Here is a 23,601-nt window from a genome sequence, read left to right as displayed (position 1 = left end):
CTTACCTTCGTTTTGTACACTGAAGAGTTCCATCCTCCACTACAGTAGGTTAGTTATAATATCAATTTCTTCATTCTGCTAGGAACTAAGCACTTGTAGAAGGCTTTCTTTAAGGAGAAATATGAACTACATTTCACCACATTGTGCCTTCATAATCAACTACCCAAAAGGAATCTAACATTCACAAAGACAGTCTGTATACAGTTTAGTTTATACAAAAAGATTTCACCATCTCACACTATCTATGTACTGTGCATATTAATTGCTAACATTATAAGGTCTTGATAAAATTACCCACAAGAAATAAGGATTGATTTGTTTAAGCTGTTTCCAGAACAATAATAATGATATTACTTTAATATGGGAAGAAATCTAGCTTTATAACAACTAATAGTATTTCCATAAGGTTACATGAGATTAGCACCATTATAATAAGTATATAGTGACTTATCCATCTATATAAGACTTTTAATTGTTGATCCCTATTATAGAATTTAAATCTGCTTCAAATCCCCACCGTGTTTGTTGTTTTAGTTTTGCTAAATTGAGTATTGAGCACCTGAACAACCATGCTGAACCTTTTAGGTCCTACCACAACCCTATCATCCCCCGAAGACACATAAACTTCCCACAGGGCATACACAGTAGGCACTTCAAACAGTTTCTCATCATAGACTTTACAATACTTCTTAAGCTTTCTTAAACAATTTCTATGCTACTTAATTAAGTTCTAGGAAAACTCTTTCCCCAGCTGTTATATCTTAAAACTACACTACATTTTACAAAGTGATAACATCTGACACTCGAACATAAATGTTTCATATCTATTTTGGCAAAAATATCCCATTAATATGGTTCTATTGTATCAGTACAAAGATCTAACACTAGGGTTTATCTCCATTGTCTTGATAGGCACGTTCCATAGTACTGTATTCTTGTCCTTATTCCCTCTAAATTCTCTAGCGGTTACGATCACATCTGCTCTCTGCACCCCTGAAACAAGTTATGGCAAACTTGATAGGTTCCAGGCAAAAAAAATGACCAATCAAAGGCTGATATGCTCCTTTTGAAGATTACAAAACAGCGACACCAAACTTCAAAGCCATTACAGTACACCATTAATGCGAGTTTGAGATTCGTTTGATGCACATCAAAGGATCACACCGGCATTTTTGTCCTGTCCACAAGGTGTCGTGCATAGAACCTTCAATTTTGCTATATGTTCCAGGGGTGAAGACAGTGAAAGTGATCATAACCCCTAGAGTATTGAGAATGGTCCTTATTAGAAGTATTATATACTGTTATTAAGTTAAGAGTAATTTGATTAACACCCTCATGTTATAAGTTACGTTAAAACATTAGATAAATAAAAACAAAAGATACCTGTGGACAATATAAGCCCAGTATAATCATTATATTATACAGAAATTAATCAGCACTGAACATGAAGTATCACAGTTTAGGAAATACAGGTGTAAACAAAGGTGAAAGCAATGTGTTATTAACAAATAGTTTATGATACAGCTTATGATATACAATTATTACATGTATTTACAATACGTCCCTATAACGAGGGCAGTCTGTGTTCACCAACAAACGACACAATGACACAATCCATTATCATATTGCACCTTCCTTATGGTTAACTAGGTTTTCTAATCTCCACTTGGTAAACAGGAATGTACCATCAGGGGTGTGTAACCAAAAAATGTGACTAGAGCGGTCTTATGTAAGATGAAAAAGTTTTACCGAATATCAGGTATCTTATATCTCTGAAGTCAAAATCACATGGTTTGAGGTTTTTTAATGTGAAGTGTTTTCTCTACAGTTCATTAAACATAATACAACTCATTCAACATATTACAGCTCATCCAACATATCACACTTCATCCAACATATTACAGCTCATCCAACATATCACACTTCATCCAAAACACTGATTACTGATAATTATTGTTAGCAGATAACAAAACTAAATCAGAGAGGTTTTTTTTTTATATTTTGACGAAACATTCTTCAATTATTTATTCATATAATTAAAAATACTAAATAAATTCAAATATTGAATTATCTTGTGGAAAACATTAAAATTTCAGGACTTTTAGTAATAAATAAAAATTCAAAACTTTGTTTTTCTTCACACTTGGTTTGAAGTGGCAGCCAGTGTTCAGTTGTGATGATGGATGCCATACCAGGTAAAGTTACTCACTAACCATATGGTGATAGGTTCTGTCACACAACTGGATGTTAAGATTGACAAGGAACAGGACCGCTTAATGATGACAATGATTAAAAACAGCGATGTAAAATTTAGTTAATGGAGATCACAGATGTCAAGATCACCATGTTTTATAACAAATTCTTTGACAATTTTGCTATTCACTTGAAAGAAAAGACCTATTTAGGAAACATCACTCTGTGTTTTCTCACATTTGGTCCTTTTTTAACTGCTTGCTAGCTAAATACTTAATAAGAATCTCTTCGACAGTCTATTTGTAAGATTTATTCAAATTTTTAGAGAGCCTATTTGTAAGCTTTAGTCAAATTTCTTCGAGAGCCTATTTGTAAGCATTGTTCAAATTTCTTGGAGAGCCTATTTGTAAGATTTATTCAAATTTTCAGAGAGCCTATTTGTAAGCTTTATTCAAATTTTTAGAGAGCTTATTTGTAAGCTTTGTCCATATTTCTTTGAGACACATTTGTAAGCATTGTTCAAACTTGGAGAGCCTATTTGTAAGCTTTAGTCAAATTTCTTAGAGAGCCTATTTGTAAGCTTTGGTCAAATCTCTTGGAGAGACTATTTGTAAGCTTTGTCCATATTTCTTTGAGACACATTTGCAAGCATTGGTCGAATTTCTTGGAGAGCCTATTTGTAAGCTTTGGTCAAATTTTTTGGAGACATTTGTAAGCTCTGGTCTGGTTGACCAATACAAGGACTTATTGATCACAATCAATCAATATAAATTTGATTTAAAGACAGAATAACTGCCATATATTCAACTTCAGTGAAATTGGGTTTCCAACAAGCAGTTCCAGATGATGAAATTATAAACTACTGGTCAGTGATCAACCTATCCATGGTTCCAGTGTTTTGTTATGAAACAGGAGGTTAACAGTTGGTAGAGGTGTGGTTTCTTCCTTGTCTGGGGCTGTATCTTGATTCAAATCCCCAACACGTGAACTGTCCTGATAAACAGAAATAAAGACAACAGTAAGTCTCTTATCAATCTCACTGTAAATATCTCTCACAGTCAATCTGACTGTAAATATCTCACAGTCAATCTCACTGTAAATATCTCACAGTCAATCTCACAGTAAATATCTCTCACAGTCAATCTCACTGTAAATATCTCACAGTCAATCTCACTGTAAATATCTCACAGTCAATCTCACTGTAAACATCTCTCACAGTCAATCTCACTGTAAATATCTCTCACAGTCAATCTCACTGTAAATGTCTCTCACAGTCAATCTCACTGTAAATGTCTCTCACAGTCAATCTCACTGTAAATGTCTCTCACATTCAATCTCACTGTAAATATCTCACAGTCAATCTCACTGTAAACATCTCTCACAGTCAATCTCACTGTAAACATCTCTCACAGTCAATCTCACTGTAAATATCTCTCACAGTCAATCTCACTGTAAATATCTCTCACAGTCAATCTCACTGTAAATATCTCTCACAGTCAATCTCACTGTAAATATCTCTCACAGTCAATCTCACTGTAAATATCTCTCACAGTCAATCTCACTGTAAATGTCTCTCACAGTCAATCTCACTGTAAATGTCTCTCACAGTCAATCTCACTGTAAATATCTCTCACAGTCAATCTCACTGTAAATATCTCTCACAGTCAATCTCACTGTAAACATCTCTCACAGTCAATCTCACTGTAAACATCTCTCACAGTCAATCTCACTGTAAATATCTCTCACAGTCAATCTCACTGTAAATATCTCTCACAGTCAATCTCACTGTAAATATCTCTCACAGTCAATCTCACTGTAAATATCTCTCACAGTCAATCTCACTGTAAATATCTCTCACAGTCAATCTCACTGTAAATATCTCTCACAGTCAATCTCACTGTAAACATCTCTCACAGTCAATCTCACAGTAAACATCTCTCACAGTCAATCTCACTGTAAATATCTCTCACAGTCAATCTCACTGTAAACATCTCTCACAGTCAATCTCACTGTAAACATCTCTCACAGTCAATCTCACTGTAAACATCTCTCACAGTCAATCTCACTGTAAATGTCTCTCACAGTCAATCTCACTGTAAACATCTCTCACAGTCAATCTCACTGTAAATATCTCTCACAGTCAATCTCACTGTAAATATCTCTCACAGTCAATCTCACTGTAAATATCTCTCACAGTCAATCTCACTGTAAATGTCTCTCACAGTCAATCTCACTGTAAATATCTCTCACAGTCAATCTCACTGTAAATATCTCTCACAGTCAATCTCACTGTAAATATCTCTCACAGTCACTGTAAATATCTCTCACAGTCAACCACTGTAAATATCTCTCACAGTCAATCTCACTGTAAATATCTCTCACAGTCAATCTCACTGTAAATATCTCTCACAGTCAATCTCACTGTAAACATCTCTCACAGTCAATCTCACTGTAAACATCTCTCACAGTCAATCTCACTGTAAATATCTCTCACAGTCAATCTCACTGTAAATGTCTCTCACAGTCAATCTCACTGTAAACATCTCTCACAGTCAATCTCACTGTAAATATCTCTCACAGTCAATCTCACTGTAAATATCTCTCTCAGTCAATCTCACTGTAAATGTCTCTCACAGTCAATCTCACTGTAAATGTCTCTCTCAGTCAATCTCACTGTAAATATCTCTCACAGTCAATCTCACTGTAAATATCTCTCACAGTCAATCTCACTGTAAATGTCTCTCAGAGTCAATCTCACTGTAAACATCTCTCACAGTCAATCTCACTGTAAATATCTCTCACAGTCAACCTGACTGTAAATATCTCTCACAGTCAATCTCACTGTAAATATCTCTCACAGTCAACCTGACTGTAAATGTCTCTCACAGTCAATCTCACTGTAAATATCTCTCACAGTCAATCTCACTGTAAATATCTCTCACAGTCAACCTGACTGTAAATATCTCTCACAGTCAATCTCACTGTAAATATCTCTCACAGTCAACCTGACTGTAAATGTCTCTCACAGTCAATCTCACTGTAAATATCTCACAGTCAATCTCACTGTAAACATCTCTCACAGTCAATCTCACTGTAAACATCTCTCACAGTCAATCTCACTGTAAATATCTCTCACAGTCAATCTCACTGTAAATGTCTCTCACAGTCAATCTCACTGTAAACATCTCTCACAGTCAATCTCACTGTAAATATCTCTCACAGTCAATCTCACTGTAAATATCTCTCTCAGTCAATCTCACTGTAAATGTCTCTCACAGTCAATCTCACTGTAAATGTCTCTCTCAGTCAATCTCACTGTAAATGTCTCTCACAGTCAATCTCACTGTAAACATCTCTCTCAGTCAATCTCACTGTAAACATCTCTCACAGTCAATCTCACTGTAAATATCTCTCACAGTCAATCTCACAGACAATCTCACTGTAAACATCTCTCACAGTCAATCTCACTGTAAATATCTCTCTCAGTCAATCTCACTGTAAATGTCTCTCACAGTCAATCTCACTGTAAATGTCTCTCACAGTCAATCTCACAGTCAATCTCACTGTAAACATCTCTCAGGGTCAATCTCACTGTAAACATCTCTCACAGTCAATCTCACTGTAAACATCTCTCTCAGTCAAACTCACTTTAATATCTCTATTAGTCAGTCTCACTGTTAACATCTCACAGTCAATCTCACTGTAAACATTCGCACAGTCAATCTCACTGTAAATGTCTCTCACAGTCAATATCACTGTAAACATCTCTCTCAGTCAAACTCACTTTAATATCTCTATTAGTCAGTCTCACTGTTAACATCTCACAGTCAATCTCACTGTAAACATTCGCACAGTCAATCTCACTGTAAATGTCTCTCACAGTCAATCTCACTGTAAATATCTCACAGTCAATCTCACTGTAAACATCTCTCACAGTTAATATCACTGTAAACATCTCTCACAGTCAATCTCACCAGTATCTTTATTGTCTATGTTACCAGTATTTCCCCTGTATATCTAAATACAGTGATACTAACAATAGATTTAAATATCCCTACAATAAACAGATTACACTTTAGTGTACATACCTGGTACTGGGAGACAAAGTTTAGTAATCTAAGGGACACCTTCCTACTGGAATGTAGCAGTTCCTGGAGGCTGTAAAAGATAACCTCAGATCTATTAATACATTCCACAATACCTTTGACATGAAAAATGGTTGAACACATAGAAGGATATTTTCATCGGTCAAAACTATCATAATCATACATCAAAAAGGGAAATTTTCTGTACACCACCTGAATTTTCAAATATAAGAATACATGTATCTATTTTTTGCAAATATTTCCCCTTTTGTTTGAAGGGAAAAGCTGATGGCAGATGGACAGCTCGCTAACCGTTCAGGCAGGTAAGCTATTGAATACATGAAATCTGTTTCTTTATAACTCTAAGAAGTCTCCCCAAATTTTTTCAAGTTTACTACAGAAATACTCTCCTGTGATTCAAGGTATGTTATTTCACAATTTCACTCCAGTGTTCAACAAGTCAAAAGGAAATTAAGGTAAAAATATTTCACTATTCTTACACCAGTATGCAGCAGGTCAGATATCATAACTAAAAGCTTTGTAATTTATTTTGTGATTTATTTTTAGTCTGTTACAACTTGAAGATTCTAACACATTTGACACTGTGACCTTGACACTCACTTAATGCTCATACTTTTTGTCTAAAAAAATGCTGAATAACACATTTCTTGATTAAATAAAGTTTATGGTTTAATCACCGATATACTCATGTTGTCAAGGTAAGTATACTCCTGTTGTCATGGCACTCATTCTGACACTCTCCAAAACATGGTGGCCATCTTTGATGAATATGGCTTATAATACAGGTACCAGGTACTTAGAATTGGGTGAAGAAAATGTATTGTTAAAAACCTGAGCAAGCAAATTCCTAATTACAGATCTCAATTTCAGGATTCCTTAAAAAAACTTGTTAAAGCAGAACGTTGACAACAAGTCAAGACAACATGGATAATGCCATCAGCTCACAAGCCTTTACTGCCATGAAATCTGAAAAAAAACGATTTCATATTGAAAACTGAAAATTTTGAATCCTTCAAACCTTACACCAATTCTTTTTTGTATTTACCTATTCTTTGAAAATAATCCTTCAGCAATGACTTTTGAACACACATCCTTATTAAGACTGGAACTGAACAAGGGAATACCAAAATAGCATTCCAAAATAACCCAATCCTCTTCTTTTGTGTCTTCTAATGACCTTGAACTCTGACCAACACGGTCACGGTCAAGGTCAAGTTCTAATGTCATGTTTTCCTTAAGTGTTTTGACAGATAGGTTTTCTCCCGCACCAGTAGCACCGAACATTTCTGAGTCTAACAAATCAATCTCCGAAGCCAGCATGTCTGCCGAGCTTTTATCTGTGACACCGTTCAGTGGTCCATCCGATTCTGTGTCCGACGGATGGGTGTTAAAGATAATGCCATTGCTAGCTTCCTCAAAGTAGTCTTCCTCATCAGGATCCTCCTGGAACACCGTGCGGGAAAGCAGTCCCGTGTTCAGCAGAGTGATATAACCACAAGTGTGTTCTAGGTCTAAATGTTCACATAGATTTTTAATGCCTGTATGACTTTCATAATTCTGCTTGGAAAATGATTGTCCTGAAATAAAGAACACAAATAATCCTTTTAAGATTTCTTTCTTGTATCTATCTTATAGATCCAATAACTGAAAAAATTTTCTCATGATCCATAATTCCACAGGTACGATATAACTTGTGATGAAATCTAATAAAACAGTTTCTCTTGTAAACATAAGCAAACAGATTAAACTGATCTATGGAAATCTCAGGAGCATTCTCTACTATGAAACAGTATTTCAGGTAACATGGCATTTACTTTTACAACGACACTAAAACAGCTTAAGTTGTTTCTAAATCTTCCCTACATGACTGGGCCAGCTCACCTCTATCAAAACTTCACCAATCTCATGTTGCAAACATTTCTTTTCAAAAACTGATGTTATTTATAGAATAAAAAAGCTGTGCGAGGTCAGTTTACCAACAAAATGTAAATGGGTGTTATTGAATCATAACACTACTTGCTAATATATTAACTGCTTAACTACACATCTTGACTTTGGAACACAATCAAAATGATATATTTCCACCTATGAATCAGTTTTACATTCACGTTTAATAATGGATCAGACAGAAGACAGTATTGTTTACTTTCATATCTGTATTTTACCTAGTTTTGCCTTGTCAATAGGAAATGATATGTTGACTGTTTTACCCTCTGACTGCCAACCATGGGCCTGCAATATACATATCAAAAATTGACAAACTTCAGATGACTTTTTTTATTATCAAACCATATTTAAAGGTTTTAGGTTTAAATTTGTTGATACAAAATACACAGAAATGAAAATCCTATCACTTTAATGTGTCAAAAGGTCAACGAAAACTTCTTACATCAAAATAACGCAGTGAAAAATGATAGCCATACAAATCTAGATCAAATGAAAATACAAAAATTACTTCTAAAAATTACTTGTTTTTTCTGATATTGACGTGTAACTTTACCATGTTTGAATATTTATGATCTATTTTCGTGAAAATTTGATTTCTCCAATACAAGTAAATGGCTTGTTTTTGTAAAAACAAAATATTATCACTGACGGTTTGAACAGAAATACGGACTTCACTGAAAAAAAACTTTTTTAAAATAATATTTACCTGGACAAAAACTGCAGAATGACTAAGAGCATCATTGAGTGTTAACAAGATGTTGGATGTGGCGATGACAGCAGGGTCGTGTCCCCAGGTCGTCACCAAGAGTTTGTCATACTCCTACAAACAGATAAAGTGATCCATCGGTCAGAAATACAGGGGTAGGTTATCATGACAAATGGACTGTGTGGAAAGCTCCTCAGAGTCATATCAAGGTAAATGAACTGCGACTTACATGGAATATGGTAGGTAGCTTGCGTAGTTTTGTGCCTTTGACCAGAAGAAGGGAGGGGGGACCACATTTGGTTAAGCTATACAGGAACAACTTAAACCACACAGAATTCACCTGTAGATAAAAACACATATCATGTTATTCTGAAAGTTTCCTCAATAATAAACAATCAAAGTGCCACAATCATGTCCTAACAGTCACATATCACTTCTTTCTGGTGACTTATATCTGTTTAGTTCACTAGAGGGCCTGTTTGGAACTTTTTCTATATATTAGACACAGTGGAAGGAGAGCCTATGTACCTCACTGTGACAGATTTGAGTATCAAATCTACCTACCTCAGGTACAGCTGGGCCTATATGTTGGGGTGTACAACTGCTCACAGGTTTGATTTCATAGCTTAATGGTGCCATGGATACCAACAACCTGTACAAAATAATATGTATCACACTGAATGGCCATACATTCATACATTGACTCTGAACTTTTATACAAAATATATAAAAAAAACTTTTAAAATCTTATACTGTTGATGACTGATATACAACCATCGTGATCTAAAACCAAAAAATCCAAAACATGGCTGCGACGCCCTTCAGATGTCTACTATGAATCCTCAGCTGCCAAGTATCATACTTACCGGGTACTCATAGTTTCTATAAAGAACTCTGGCTGGGTACAACACAGAGAATCCCCTAGCAGTACCACTACAGATCATCACACTTACTCATAGTTTCTGTTTAGAACTCTGGCCCTAGTTGCAGCGTCCAGTCCCAACAGACTTTCACAGCGAATCAGATCAACAGCAAGTCCCGTTTTTGTGTCGCTCTCGAATGTCAGGTCCTTGTTGTATCTGAGAAACTTCAGTGTGTCCCTCAATGTCAGGGCATGCACAAAGTACCTCCTAGCTTCTCCTTCTGCCTCAGAACCAACCTAACACACAAACATTATCAGCTGATATCAGCCACAAGGTGTTTCTTCCTGAGCAGACTAGAAAAACACTTTTACCAAATTATACGATTAGATATCGTTGTGAACCTCACAATTGCAAAACTTTTAATACTTGACTTTTTGTATCAGAGTGAAAGGGGAAATGTACGGGTATGGTGTAAACAAAATGAGTTATCTGTTGAACCTAACGAAATTATACAAAATTATTCAACAGCAAAATGTTAAAATTGTCTTAACAAAGCACAGAAGCAGTCGATCCTCAAAGACAATGACTTGTTTGGAAAACAGTAAAAACATGTCAATTACCTGGTATAATAACATTATCTTATGAAACATTTACAGGGTAACTAACTGTTAAAAAATGCCATATATTCCTTTTGTTCTTCATCACATTGGATATGGGAATGAAGAAATCAGAGCCCAAAAAAGGCATCTATCTGCTTGTGTACTGAAGGAAATTACTGTCGATTTACCACTTTGAGGAGTCTGAACTGAGACCTATGGCTATAGATTTATATCTATTGAAAACATCTCATCAGTTTTTACAAAGCATACCTACAAGTATTACAATTATCTTTTTGATGTAGTAGATGTGGATAGTCCTGACATGATTGTCTGTCAAACTGTGAAGTGAAACACTGTTACTTGCTGACAATACAAATTCTAACATTCTGAGCTCCATATACTGATTGCTTAAGATATAGAACTGGGTATCAAGTTGTGTCAGCTGGGCGAGCACAATGTGACAAGACATGAAAGAAGTTACATAAAATCAAGGCTAATTAAGAGACAAGATGTGTAAAATTTGGTGAAACTACCCACCTATTAAAATGATTGACGATTTACTGTAATACTAAACACACCTTCTAAATTAACAGGGGCTCTAAACCTGATTGATGACTGGGCATCATCCACACGAATATTATATTAATAAGAAACAGAAACAAAACGTTTGATCAGGACATTGGTTCTCACTTCTGCAATTTTTATATCCAGCTAATTTATCAACATCTCCAAATCCAAAGGACTCCTAAATTTTTCACTTCCTTCATTGTATAAAACAAATTTATTTGATATACCTACATAGTAAACAGTCTACAATGGACTTAGATTAAGGATTTAAAAGGATCAAATAATTATATAAATGTAAAAATCACATGACATACTTTCTCCAGCTCTGTAAGGAAACTGTCCAGGGATTCGTCACTAAGCTTTCCCACCTCAAACATGGTCACTGCATGGCTTTTCAGGCCCTGAAATATATACCAGCATACATACATCTGTCTACAATCTTCTCTTAAAGGACTTTAATACTCAGGAAATAATCATAACACAGAACAGAAATGTCTTACTTTAAAAAAAAGTTCTCTCTCAGATCTTTTAAAATATTCTCTGAAAGATCAAACAAATACATACTAGTTCATATACTCTGTCATATTAATATGTTGAATTAAGTAAACAGCACACTAATTTCAGATAATGTTTAAAAAAAAAAAAATCCAGGGAGAAGAATACAGGCTACTTACAGGCGATAGGTTCCCCATCATGAGGAATGCTGTCAATGTGGAATCAAAGAGGAAAGCGATTCTTTTACAACTTCCAACAGTAGGACTTTCACTCTCTGCAGACAGGATAAAAACAATGAGAATTTTTATACCTAGCTAATTTATCAAGATCTCCAAACCTGGGAAAACTCCCAAATTTTTACTCTATCGTTTCATTTACATTTATCGTTTCATAAAATTATAACGGCTTATGAGTACGAGTTTGTCCAAAGTAAAGTTAATAAATCAACTACATCTGGTCCAGATTTACCTTTCAATTTGGGGTAACGGAACATTGTTTGAAAAGTGTCAGAAACAGTACACTACTGTATGTCTTTGATGACTGTAACAATGGTTTTGTCAAAGGGTCAAACTGGAAGTACACTTCAATCACTGGTTGATCAAATTGTGTGACTGGTTATATAGTTTCAATCACTGTCTTATATCATATCATTTGGTATAAAAATTCATGATTTGTTATTTAAATATTTGAGATTGTATCAACAATCACATTGTCAATGTCAGCCATGGGAGGGAAAATACTATTTTCAATGTTCGATATTTTTAATTTTCTTTGCGCCAGATATAAGGAATGTTTTTTGTTTACACATTAAAATGAAGTTGGCATTTAATTGTTTTGTTTTACATCAAATTAGAATTTATGTTCATTGTTGTCCCAAATATATTTTGTTTACTATTTTTTAAATGTAAGGTGTAATGTTTTCTTAACAATATAAAAGGAGCATGCCTTTTGTTTGATGTGCAATTTACATAAATGATAAAAAAACATTATCCAGTTAATTCAAACTAAAAGGTAAGTACAGTCTGGATGTAGTTTGAGTGTTCAAATTTCAAATACATACAATTTTTACTATAAAAAGTTGGAAAGTTTTGCAGCCGAGAACATTACGGACTGCACCATCAAGAACCATTTTAAACAATCATTATATGTTTCTGTAGGTTAATCAAGTGAAGTTTTGAAGACAAATAGACAGCTCATGGAGTTGTGATGACAGACAAATAGCTCATGGAGCTGTGATGACAGACAAATAGACAGTTCATGGAGTTGTAATGACAGACAGACAGCTGATGGATTTGTGATGACATACAAATAGCTAATGTTGTTGTGATGACAGACAAATAGACAGCTGATGGAGTTGTGATGACAGACAAATAGACAGCTCATGGATTTGTGATGACAGACAAATAGACAGCTGGAGCTGTGATGACAGACAAATAGACAGCTGATGGAGATGTGATGACAGGCAAATAGACAGCTCATGGAGTTGTGATGACAGACAAATAGACAGCTGATGTTGTTGTGATGAAAGACAGACAGCTGATGGAGTTGTGATGACAGACAAATAGACAGCTGATGTTGTTGTGATGACAGATGAATAGACAGCTGATGTTGTGATGACAGACAGCTGGTGGAGTTGTGATGACAGACAAAAAGACAGTTGATGGAGCTGTGATGACAGACAAATAGGCAGCTGATGTTGTTGTGATGACAGACAAATCTTACCCATGACATCCTTCAGGGCATTGACATTAGAGTTTGGTTTGTCCTGCTCCTCTTCCTGGTGAGAGGGCTCTTTGTTTGCCTCAGCCAGAGCATTGTCCCAGTCTAAGATTGTCTGGTCAGGGGTTAACCTGTAAAGCATCATATCACATAAATTTTGTGTCATACATAGTTATTTCCATATCACACAATCCTAATGGCTGTTGGTTTATTTACATTTAAATACATTTTCAGTAACCAATTGGTAAATGATAATATACAAACCAACATGTTCAACAGTATCTTACTGATCATTGCTAGTAAGTCTGGGTTTGATATCCTGGGTTTCTATACACATATTATAACACCTTACATCAGTCCAAGGTATAAAAATGAACCTTTGAGTCAATGCAACGGATTATCTCCCATGATGATTGTCCTGTTTGGTATGAACAACTAGCTAGAACAGACTGTCTATATTGCTTCGGGTATCATAACAATTTCATATATAAAAAGTTGAAAATCAGTCAATCTATAGAGAGAATTACTTAGATTTCTATCCAGCATATCTGAACACATTCTCGTATTTTAAACACAGCAAATTCCTTCCTATCAATACATCAATTGATACCTCGGGGATCAGAACTTACTTCTTGTTTACTGGTTGCACTTCTTTCCATGAGGGATGAAGATTCTCACAGTCATAAAACTCTACCCCTTTCTTCTTAGCAAAACCAAGACGACAATACATGGAAACAGCATTCTGAAAAACATTTTAATTAGAGTATGAATATTACTGTAATACATACATGTATGTTGGAGCCTGTCACTGTAATACATACATGTATGCTGGAGCCTGTCACTGTAATACATACATGTATGCTGGAGCCTGTCACTGTAATACATACATGTATGTTGAAGCTTGTCACTGTAATACATACATGTATGTTGAAGCCTGTCACTGTAATACATACATGTATGATGGAGCCTGTCACTGTAATACATACATGTATGCTGGAGACTGTCACTGTAATACATACATGTATGCTAGAGACTGTCACTGTAATACATACATGTATGATGGAGCCTGTCACTGTAATACATACTTGTATGCTGGAGACTGTCACTGTAATACATACATGTATGCTGGAGACTGTCACTGTAATACATACATGTATGTTGGAGCCTGTCACTGTAATACATACATGTATGCTGGAGCCTGTCACTGTAATACATACATGTATGTTGAAGCCTGTCACTGTAATACATACATGTATGTTGAAGCCTGTCACTGTAATACATACATGTATGTTGAAGCCTGTCACTGTAATACATACATGTATGTTGGAGCCTGTCACTGTAATACATACATGTATGTTGGAGCCTGTCACTGTAATACATACATGTATGTTGGAGCCTGTCACTGTAATACATACATGTATGTTGAAGCCTGTCACTGTAATACATACATGTATGCTGGAGCCTGTTACTGTAATACATACATGTATGCTGGAGCCTGTTACTGTAATACATGCATGTATGCTGGATCTTGTTCAAACAAAGTGAGACATGAATCTGTCATACAACCAGTCTTTAATGGCTGAATGATAAAGAAGCTTGGTTAATTATATGGACTTCTTGACACCCGTACTGACATCTATAACTAATATATAACAGCAAAATCTCACCCTCGAAAAAAGAAATATATTTTAAACCAGTGTAATGTTCATCTTTACCACATGTGACAACAATAAGGTAAGGCGTATCAGACTTTTGCTTTCCTATATATTTTGCCTTTTTTTAACATACAGCTAAAATTGTGAAAGTTAAATGAAGGCGAAAGTTTTCCCCATTTACAATATGTTCATCAATGCATTATCTGACATATATATCTATGTGAGTGCTACCTGATAGGTAACATTGGTCTTACCTTGACTAGTTGTAGGTCTATTTGAAGGACATTGGCGAGCTGTAAACACAACAGACAACATTATATCTACCAGTTAACTTAATGAAGCTTCATTCATCTTAAGTCTCTATGAAGATGGTTCATTACTCAGTACATTTCACAAAGATATATTGTATCTATATATTGAGGAGGGTAGTTACCCATCAAACAGCTGTACTATACTTAAGGCAAATTAAAAGCAATCTTTCGTAACTATTGTCTGTTGCCTATCCTTATGGAAGGGAGATAATTCTTTCAAGGGAGTTAATTCTTTCTGTGATCAGTAATGAAGTAATAATAGAAACAGATAAAGCCTAAAAATCCCTTTCCTGTTAATGACAACCAGTATATAATTCAGATATGTAAATGATAATAAATTCAAATAGAATGAGATATCTGTACTTAAATATTCCCAAGAAATAGAATTGTAGTTTACGAAAACCAACCTTGTATGAATATCTTAACAGAAACTTTGCATTAGAAAACCAAGAACAATAGACGTGTATGCTATAAATTTGTTAAATGAATTATGCCACACCCATTCACTACTTCCTGTGATGTATGACCGACGTAAATCAGTTATATATTAATCTTTTAAGTACTTACCTCTGCCACGGTGGTGTGCTCATCAATCGACACAAATATCTTATAGAGTAAAGTTTCAAAGTAATCGCCTAACACACGGTTCATCACAAAACCTTCAAGTGGAGGAACTGTAAAATAAAAAGACATCATCAGTACATATGTTTTGTGAAATTCAAAATCGGCTAAATATTTCTGAAAACGTATTTTGTATCAGAACAGTTCAGGAATCATCAATTCACTCAAATGTGATCTACAGTCCATCTAGGTTGAAACTTTCCTCTCTATGAATGTAAATTTGTGATGAAATTTTTCATTAAAGAAAGATTCATTAAGGTTATAAATAATATGTCCATGGCATGTCCTTAAACTTTTGAATAAATACCTGTTGATATTGTAGATATTTTTTCTGTTTTTTCACTTAAATCTTTTTGACAAAGGAGTATATCTCTTAATTGTTGTATTGTTTTAATATTTAAGCAAGGCTGTTTAATTAATAACTTGATGAATGAGATGACACTAGTAACAAAGTGGCTTGAATTCTACTAACCAATTATACAGTCAGCGTCAGCAATTGGAACATCCAGGTAGATAAGCCCTTTTTTATATAATCCTGAAAAAAAATATTCTCATTAAAGAATGATGATGATGATGTGTTACGCATTGCAAAATTTTAAGAGACACAATTACACAAAAGCAATGGTGAATCATCAGCTAGGGTCCATAATACTGTGATCAGTTTTATCATGAACAGGTTTGTAGTCGTGATCTCCAAATGTAACAACACCTGAGTCTATAATTCTGTTACTAGCCTTACCATGAATAAGTTTGTAGTCTATAATAGTGTTACTAGCCTTACCGTGAACAAGTTTGTAGTCTATAATAGTGTTACTAGCCTTACCGTGAACAAGTTTATAGTCTATAATAGTGTTACTAGCCTTACTGTGAACAAGTTTGTAGTCTATAATACTGTTATAAGCCTTACCGTGAACAAGTTTATAGTCTATAATAGTGTTACTAGCCTTACCGTGAACAAGTTTGTAGTCTATAATACTGTTATAAGCCTTACCGTGAACAAGTTTGTAGTCTATAATAGTGTTACTAGCCTTACCGTGAACAAGTTTGTAGTCTATAATACTGTTATAAGCCTTACCGTGAACAAGTTTATAGTCTATAATAGTGTTACTAGCCTTACCGTGAACAAGTTTGTAGTCTATAATTCTGTTACTAGCCTTACCGTGAACAAGTTTGTAGTCTATAATTCTGTTACTAGCCTTACCGTGAACAAGTTTGTAGTCTATAATTCTGTTACTAGCCTTACCATGAACAAGTTTGTAGTCTATAATACTGTTATAAGCCTTACCGTGAACAAGTTTGTAGTCTATAATAGTGTTACTAGCCTTACCGTGAACAAGTTTGTAGTCTATAATACTGTTACTAGCCTTACCGTGAACAAGTTTGTAGTCTATAATTCTGTTACTAGCCTTACCGTGAACAAGTTTGTAGTCTATAATAGTGTTACTAGCCTTACCGTGAACAAGTTTGTAGTCTATAATACTGTTACTAGCCTTACCGTGAACAAGTTTGTAGTCTATAATACTGTTATAAGCCTCACCGTGAACAAGTTTATAGTCTATAATAGTGTTACTAGCCTTACTGTGAACAAGTTTATAGTCTATAATAGTGTTACTAGCCTTACCATGAACAAGTTTGTAGTCTATAATACTGTTATAAGCCTTACCGTGAACAAGTTTGTAGTCTATTATAATGTTATAAGCCTTACCGTGAACACGTTTGTGGTCTATAATAGTGTTACTAGCCTTACCGTGAACAAGTTTGTAGTCTATAATACTGTTATAAGCCTTACCGTGAACACGTTTGTGGTCTATAATAGTGTTACTAGCCTTACCGTGAACAAGTTTGTAGTCTATAATACTGTTACTAGCCTTACCGTGAACAAGTTTGTAGTCTATAATAGTGTTACTAGCCTTACCATGAACAAGTTTGTAGTCTATATAATAGTGTTACTAGCCTTACCATGAACAAGTTTGTAGTCTATAATTCTGTTACTAGCCTTACCGTGAACAAGTTTGTAGTCTATAATACTGTTACTAGCCTTACTATGAACCAGTTTGTAGTCTATAATAGTGTTACTAGCCTTACCATGAACAAGTTTGTAGTCTATAATACTGTTACTAGCCTTACCGTGAACAAGTTTGTAGTCTATAATACTGTTACTAGCCTTACCGTGAACAAGTTTGTAGTCTATAATTCTGTTACTAGCCTTACCGTGAACAAGTTTGTAATCATGATCTCCAGCTATAACCACACCTGCGTCTATAATACTGTCTATGAGTTGCCTCTCTACAGTCGTACACATCTGAAAACATAAACAAAATAATTATTTTAATAACAGTAGTAAGAAAATCATGTTTGTCACTGATTCACAAAGTTACAAATAAAATCAGATTGCTATTCTGAAACAGTTATGGAATATGTATTAATGAAGAATGTCAGTATCTCATCAATATCATCATATGATTATCTGTCGTGACCTCCTTAAAAGTTGTACATGTCTCTGTGATATAGCGTACACTGACACACCAATGATACCTACCCTGACATCATCCTTGGTGAAAAAGCCTACACTGACCAATGATACCTACCCTGACATCATCCTTAGTGACAAAGCCTACACTGACACACCAATGACACCTACCCTGACATCATCCTCAGTGACATAGCCTACACTGACACACCAATAATACCTACCCTGACATCATCCTCAGTGACATAGACTACACTGACACACCAATGATACCTACCCTGACATCATCCTCAGTGACAAAGCCTACACTGACACACCAATGATACCTACCCTGACATCATCCTCGGTGACATAGCCTACACTGACACACCAATGATACCTACCCTGACATCATCCTTGGTGACATAGTCTACACTGACACACCAATGATACCTACCCTGACATCATCCTCAGTGACAAAGCCTACACTGACACACCAATGATACCTACACTGACATCATCCTCAGTGACATAGCCTACACTGACCAATGATACCTACCCTGACATCATCCTCGGTGACAAAGCCTACACTGACACACCAATGATACCTACCCTGACATCATCCTCAGTGACATAGCCTACATTGACACACTAATGATACTTACCCTGACATCATCCTCAGTGACATAGCCTACATTGACACACTAATGCTACCTACCCTGACATCATCCTCAGTGACATAACCTACACTGACACACCAATGATACTTACCCTCACATCATCCTCAGTGACATATCCTACACTGACCAATGATACCTACCCTGACATCATCCTCAGTGACATATCCTACACTGACACGCCACCAGTGTTCCATTACAGCGGTATCAACTGGTTGTGCTGGTAATAATTCCTTTGGATTTTTCCTTCTGAAAAATTTCTGTAGAAAAGAAATTAAATGATTTCATTCTCCTTAATTTCAGTTTTTTTTTTCAGAACAATTATAATTTCACACAGTTATGAAAAGTTTTCACTTGATCCATAGTTTAGTTTGTAAGTTTATTGCAGTGTAATATTTGTTTGCCTTGCATTCTGTATCTTGAATATTAAATTTGTGATCAAGCCTGATCAAGCCTGACACAGAACAGTGTGTGCAATAAAATATAGTTTGATGACCCGAAATGGTTATACATGTATATGATTAAATCACAACGCAGGCAACAGATATGAAGTCAAAGTGACTATTTTTAGGTAAAGGTTCTTTACAATATCTATAAGACCTTTTGAACACATGATTATCAGGAGCTCTTAGTTTCATAAAAGTTTTATTATAATTCGAATAAAAAAATCATTTTATCTCAGAAAACGGGAAAATTTTGCGATGTTTCTTAAGTCTCGAAATGAGATTTTTAAAAATATAATTGACACTTTATTGAAATGAATATAATGAAGATTTAAGAGTCCTATATGTGTAAAACATGTACAAAATTAACTGATGAGCTACAATTTCTGCCTCACCTTAGAGGATCTACACTGGTTCATCAAATCAATATATTGATTACGACCAATCCCAAGCAGACGTAGACCTAAAGATAAACGACAGATATAAAGATAAAACCAGCAAATCTTTGATACAGTCAGTCAGTAAAATACTTGCCTCTCCCTTCCTACAGGTAATCATTATTACAATGGATCATAACTAATTAAATAGATTCTCTTTCTGACACAACTTCTTAGTACATACAGATCTTAACATGGAATTTTTGTTTTGGTTTTTTTTTTTTTGTTTTACTTGAAAACGATTTCCTGGAATCCAATGGGATGGCAATTGTATGAATATGCAGGGCTCTCGATCTGCTAGATTTGGGGCCGAATTCCCAACGCAAAAATATTATCTTTTTTCCCAATTTAGACCCCAAGTTTTCCCAATTCTAAGGAAAACACCATTATTATTTCCCACTTCTAAGGGCCCCGGGCCCCAGTCCCAAAATGGGGTGTGAGAGCCCTGATATGATACACTTACAATCAGCAGCGGTGAAATTGGGAAGTGAATCGTAGCTCTTCTCCTGTGTCATGATGGTGGACATCATGTTGACGTAGTAGGTGAATGGTGTGACACGTAGGCCTTTCACCACCACATCAGACAAGTGGTAGGGATAAAGCATGAGATGCTCCTGACTATAACGCATCATCTCTTCGTAGTAACGCTTCTCATCCTTACGCACCGTCTTCACTGTGGAGATTCACAAATTGTCATATCAAATTCGATTATTCACAAAGTGTTGTAAAGATTCCCATTCAAATTTAGAAGACCACTAACCCTATTCATGGTTTAGTCTAATCATTACAAGTACTTTTTCAAGCATACATATAAATCAGATTTATTAACGATCAGAGTGAACTCCCTTTAATCTTTCTCTAAATGGCAAAAGATGATTTGATGCAAGTAAAATATGTATATTAGATACTAAACAATTTCTTTTGTTTCAAGTTCTCAAACCTATTACATTTTACATACATAAAAATAAATACAGCGTACCTCGATGTTGGATACATGTACCATATGTATCCACTGAATGAAAGTTTCAGTTGTCTCATAAAATAAATAAATAAATAAATAAATAAATAAATAATACATACCTAAGTTGCCTTTATATCTCAGCTGATTTTTTACACTAAACTGACCAACAGCCTTTTCATATTCCTTTTGAGAATTACCCAAAACCTACAATGAGAACATCAGACCAATATCAATAAACGTCATATACGACTGCTTATGTGAGGTTGAGCATTATATATCTGAAATGACAATGGAAAGTTTATATGAGAGAAAGTGTGTGTGAAATGTATTTTGCATGTAAAAAAGAAGAAAATTTGATGAAAGACAGAAAGTTTGTTGTATTTCTCATTTTAATTAATTGTACGAGATGTGAGAAAGAGAAAAAATGTATAAAAAAGATTATAGACGTTGTGTGATTAAGTATACAGATGGACCAAACCATGTGCCCAGAAAAATGACAGATATATTATATTTAGTTAATGAGTAATTGCATTCCTCCTTGCCATATTGTGATGCCAAGACTGTTTGTGTCCCTTATAGATAGTTAGAATGCATAATTACTATATAAGGTAATGATGCAGGCAAATGATACTGAACACCAAGTATTACAAGTCATTTTCTAAATGCTGAAACCGGTTTCATTTTGTAAAAAGTAAGATGTTATTTCTTCTTATATGCAAAAAGAAGCTTTTTCTGTCATACATTTTTTATGCTTTTTTCTTTCGATTGCTTTGAATTTTTCACAGTCGCCTCTAAGGTATAACCTGTAGGCCCTTGTAATCACTGATGACTCCTAGAAGGACAGCTGTATGATGCAGTTTATATTAATTCCTTGTTTGGATCTATCATATCCTATCTAAATCCCATTTTAAGTGGTACTACAATTTTAATCACTTATGTGTATTCTGTGCAATCTTCAGGTTGCAGGTGGTAGATATGGCTAGTAGACTATTAGTCACCAAGGTGTGCTGTGACCTGTATGCCATATTTTAATTTATTCGAATAGTGAGCATGGCACAGTTCAAAATATACACATGTACTTGACGTTCTCCAGGTGCTCTTCACTTGTGTGTTTTTTGTACAATCTTCAATTAATTCTATATATTTCTACTCATTTCTGTAAACAACTGGCATATAACCTTAAGATATATGCAGATCAGGATATTACAAATATTTATCATAATTATCTCCCTTCATTTCCCTTGGATCCTTCGGTTTGTTTATAATTTGTATGTATATATGTTCATATCATTGCTGTTGTATCTCTTTTGCAAGTTTACTAGAAGAAACAGTTAGACCTGATGAAACATTGTATGATTATTTGAGGTGACTAACACAAGACATTTTGCTGAATCAGCTTGTGTTCTTTTAATTGTATTTATATCATGTTGCATGAACAAAACTGTTTTTCTTCGCCGCTTTCCTCACCATCCCACCCCTTTATGAGATCAAATTCCATTACTCCAAAGCAATCCTTCATTTTCAATATGGATATATTTTCACATAGCTACATTGCAATGTGATGAATATAATGGGTCAGAGTCCATCATCTTCATGGAGATATTGTTGTTTAAGTTACAATAAATAACTATGTATAACGTATCAGGAATGTCAAATTGAACAACACACAATTCATGTTCATTTATGCATATCCGTAGAAAAGCATTTAAATATAAACTTTATTCATTTTTCTTTACATCAATTGCCGAACACATTATTTCAATTTATACTAATCATTCTTTTTGGCCCTGATGTAAGCGTGTGAGGCGTCTTATTGAGGGAGGAAACCAGAATACTTGGGGAAAACCCACATGGTCAGGTGATCCCTTACTTTTTCACATCCTATCCTGGAATCAAACCCCGGATAGCTAGATGAAAGGCGAGAGTGTTACCACTGCACCACCCGACCACCCAAAGCACTTAAAATGACTATATTATAATTACAGCATCAAAACTCTGACCAACTGCCCGATACCTGTCATCCTATTCCAGATACATTACAGTATTACCTCTTTTCTAAAACAATGGCAGATGTACATGGGAGACGATAAGTAGTGATTTAGCGAGGCCTCTATCTAATTCTCATTATGTAGGCCTTGTCACAAGACGGATAGCAGTTTTTGTTTTGTTTTTGTTTGCTATATTTGCTGTACCCTTGATTGTGAATATACACTATACAGAATGAACAGAACAATAAAAACATTCTGATCAACTGTCATTTAAAATTAATGCAGTCTCGTGGTCATTTTGATATTTGTGATGTTCACTTCGACATCCGTCAAAAAACAGGAGAACTAGGCAAAGTTCCTACCTGGCGCACGTTTGGGGGAAGCTTTAGCCATGGCAAGTTTTTCCGTATGTTCGCTTCGATATCAGGATTCATGATGAACTAATAATAGCAATTTCGATACCTAGAACTTTCAATAGTACACAATTCATTATGTAGTGCATATTTTGCAAGACACCCCTTCGTTGCAGTCTGCCATGTTGGATGATGAGGAAGTGGTCATGTAAAACTATATTTCATTGGCCCAATGATCAGATATCTAACCAATGAAATTCACTGACACAAAATCTGGTTGGAATTGATTTGTTTATAAATGGCCGCCGAATGTGAACGTTGACGTGAAGTGTCCTAGGCTCGGTTATAACCGGAACAAGGACGTTAAGCTCAAAAAAAAAAAAAAAAAACGTTGACGTTACTCGATAAAAATATCAGGTTGGCTGTATATATATATCCACGTGAGTATGATAAGACTATACCACGAAATTTGAAGCGTTGAAGCGTCAATTGCCATTCAAATAATTTATAT

At 35.1% G+C, this 23,601-nt stretch overlaps 1 protein-coding gene across 1 annotated transcript; it reads right to left on the bottom strand.

The window, feature by feature from the left end:
* Positions 1 to 2,758: 2,758 nt before the first annotated feature.
* Positions 2,759 to 23,171, bottom strand: LOC132557251 (protein FAM91A1-like). Its single transcript, XM_060221743.1, has 21 exons — positions 23,100 to 23,171; positions 20,869 to 20,953; positions 20,252 to 20,461; positions 19,747 to 19,814; positions 19,052 to 19,168; positions 17,994 to 18,084; positions 16,255 to 16,317; positions 15,729 to 15,835; positions 15,105 to 15,143; positions 13,825 to 13,937; positions 13,199 to 13,326; positions 11,656 to 11,750; positions 11,296 to 11,382; positions 9,906 to 10,111; positions 9,517 to 9,604; positions 9,182 to 9,292; positions 8,953 to 9,066; positions 8,465 to 8,531; positions 7,345 to 7,876; positions 6,282 to 6,351; positions 2,759 to 3,186 (listed from the first exon to the last, which is right to left on the bottom strand). Exons 1-21 carry the CDS (start codon positions 23,169 to 23,171, stop codon positions 3,067 to 3,069), a joined length of 2,583 nt encoding a protein of 860 aa, XP_060077726.1. The 3' UTR covers positions 2,759 to 3,066.
* Positions 23,172 to 23,601: the final 430 nt, after the last annotated feature.

Source organism: Ylistrum balloti, unplaced genomic scaffold, assembly GCF_031769215.1.
Source record: "Ylistrum balloti isolate Yb309-2 unplaced genomic scaffold, AGI_CSIRO_Ybal_v1 Utg369652, whole genome shotgun sequence".
In the NCBI taxonomy this organism is placed as follows: Eukaryota; Metazoa; Mollusca; class Bivalvia; order Pectinida; family Pectinidae; genus Ylistrum; species Ylistrum balloti.
The sequence above is the reverse complement of the archived record's forward strand: the minus strand, read 5'-3'. Positions and strand labels throughout refer to the sequence as shown.

Bases quoted from the DNA above. Each gene is read 5' to 3' on its own strand.
- LOC132557251 (XM_060221743.1), bottom strand. From the start codon at position 23,171: ATGAATCCTGATATCGAAGCGAACATACGGAAAAACTTGCCATGGCTA. The intron at 13,938-15,104 runs GTAAGACCAATG...AATGTTTTTCAG, and splicing joins TAGACCTACAACTAGTCAAG to AATGCTGTTTCCATGTATTG. The intron at 11,383-11,655 runs GTAAGTAGCCTG...TATATATTTCAG, and splicing joins TGATGGGGAACCTATCGCCT to GGCCTGAAAAGCCATGCAGT.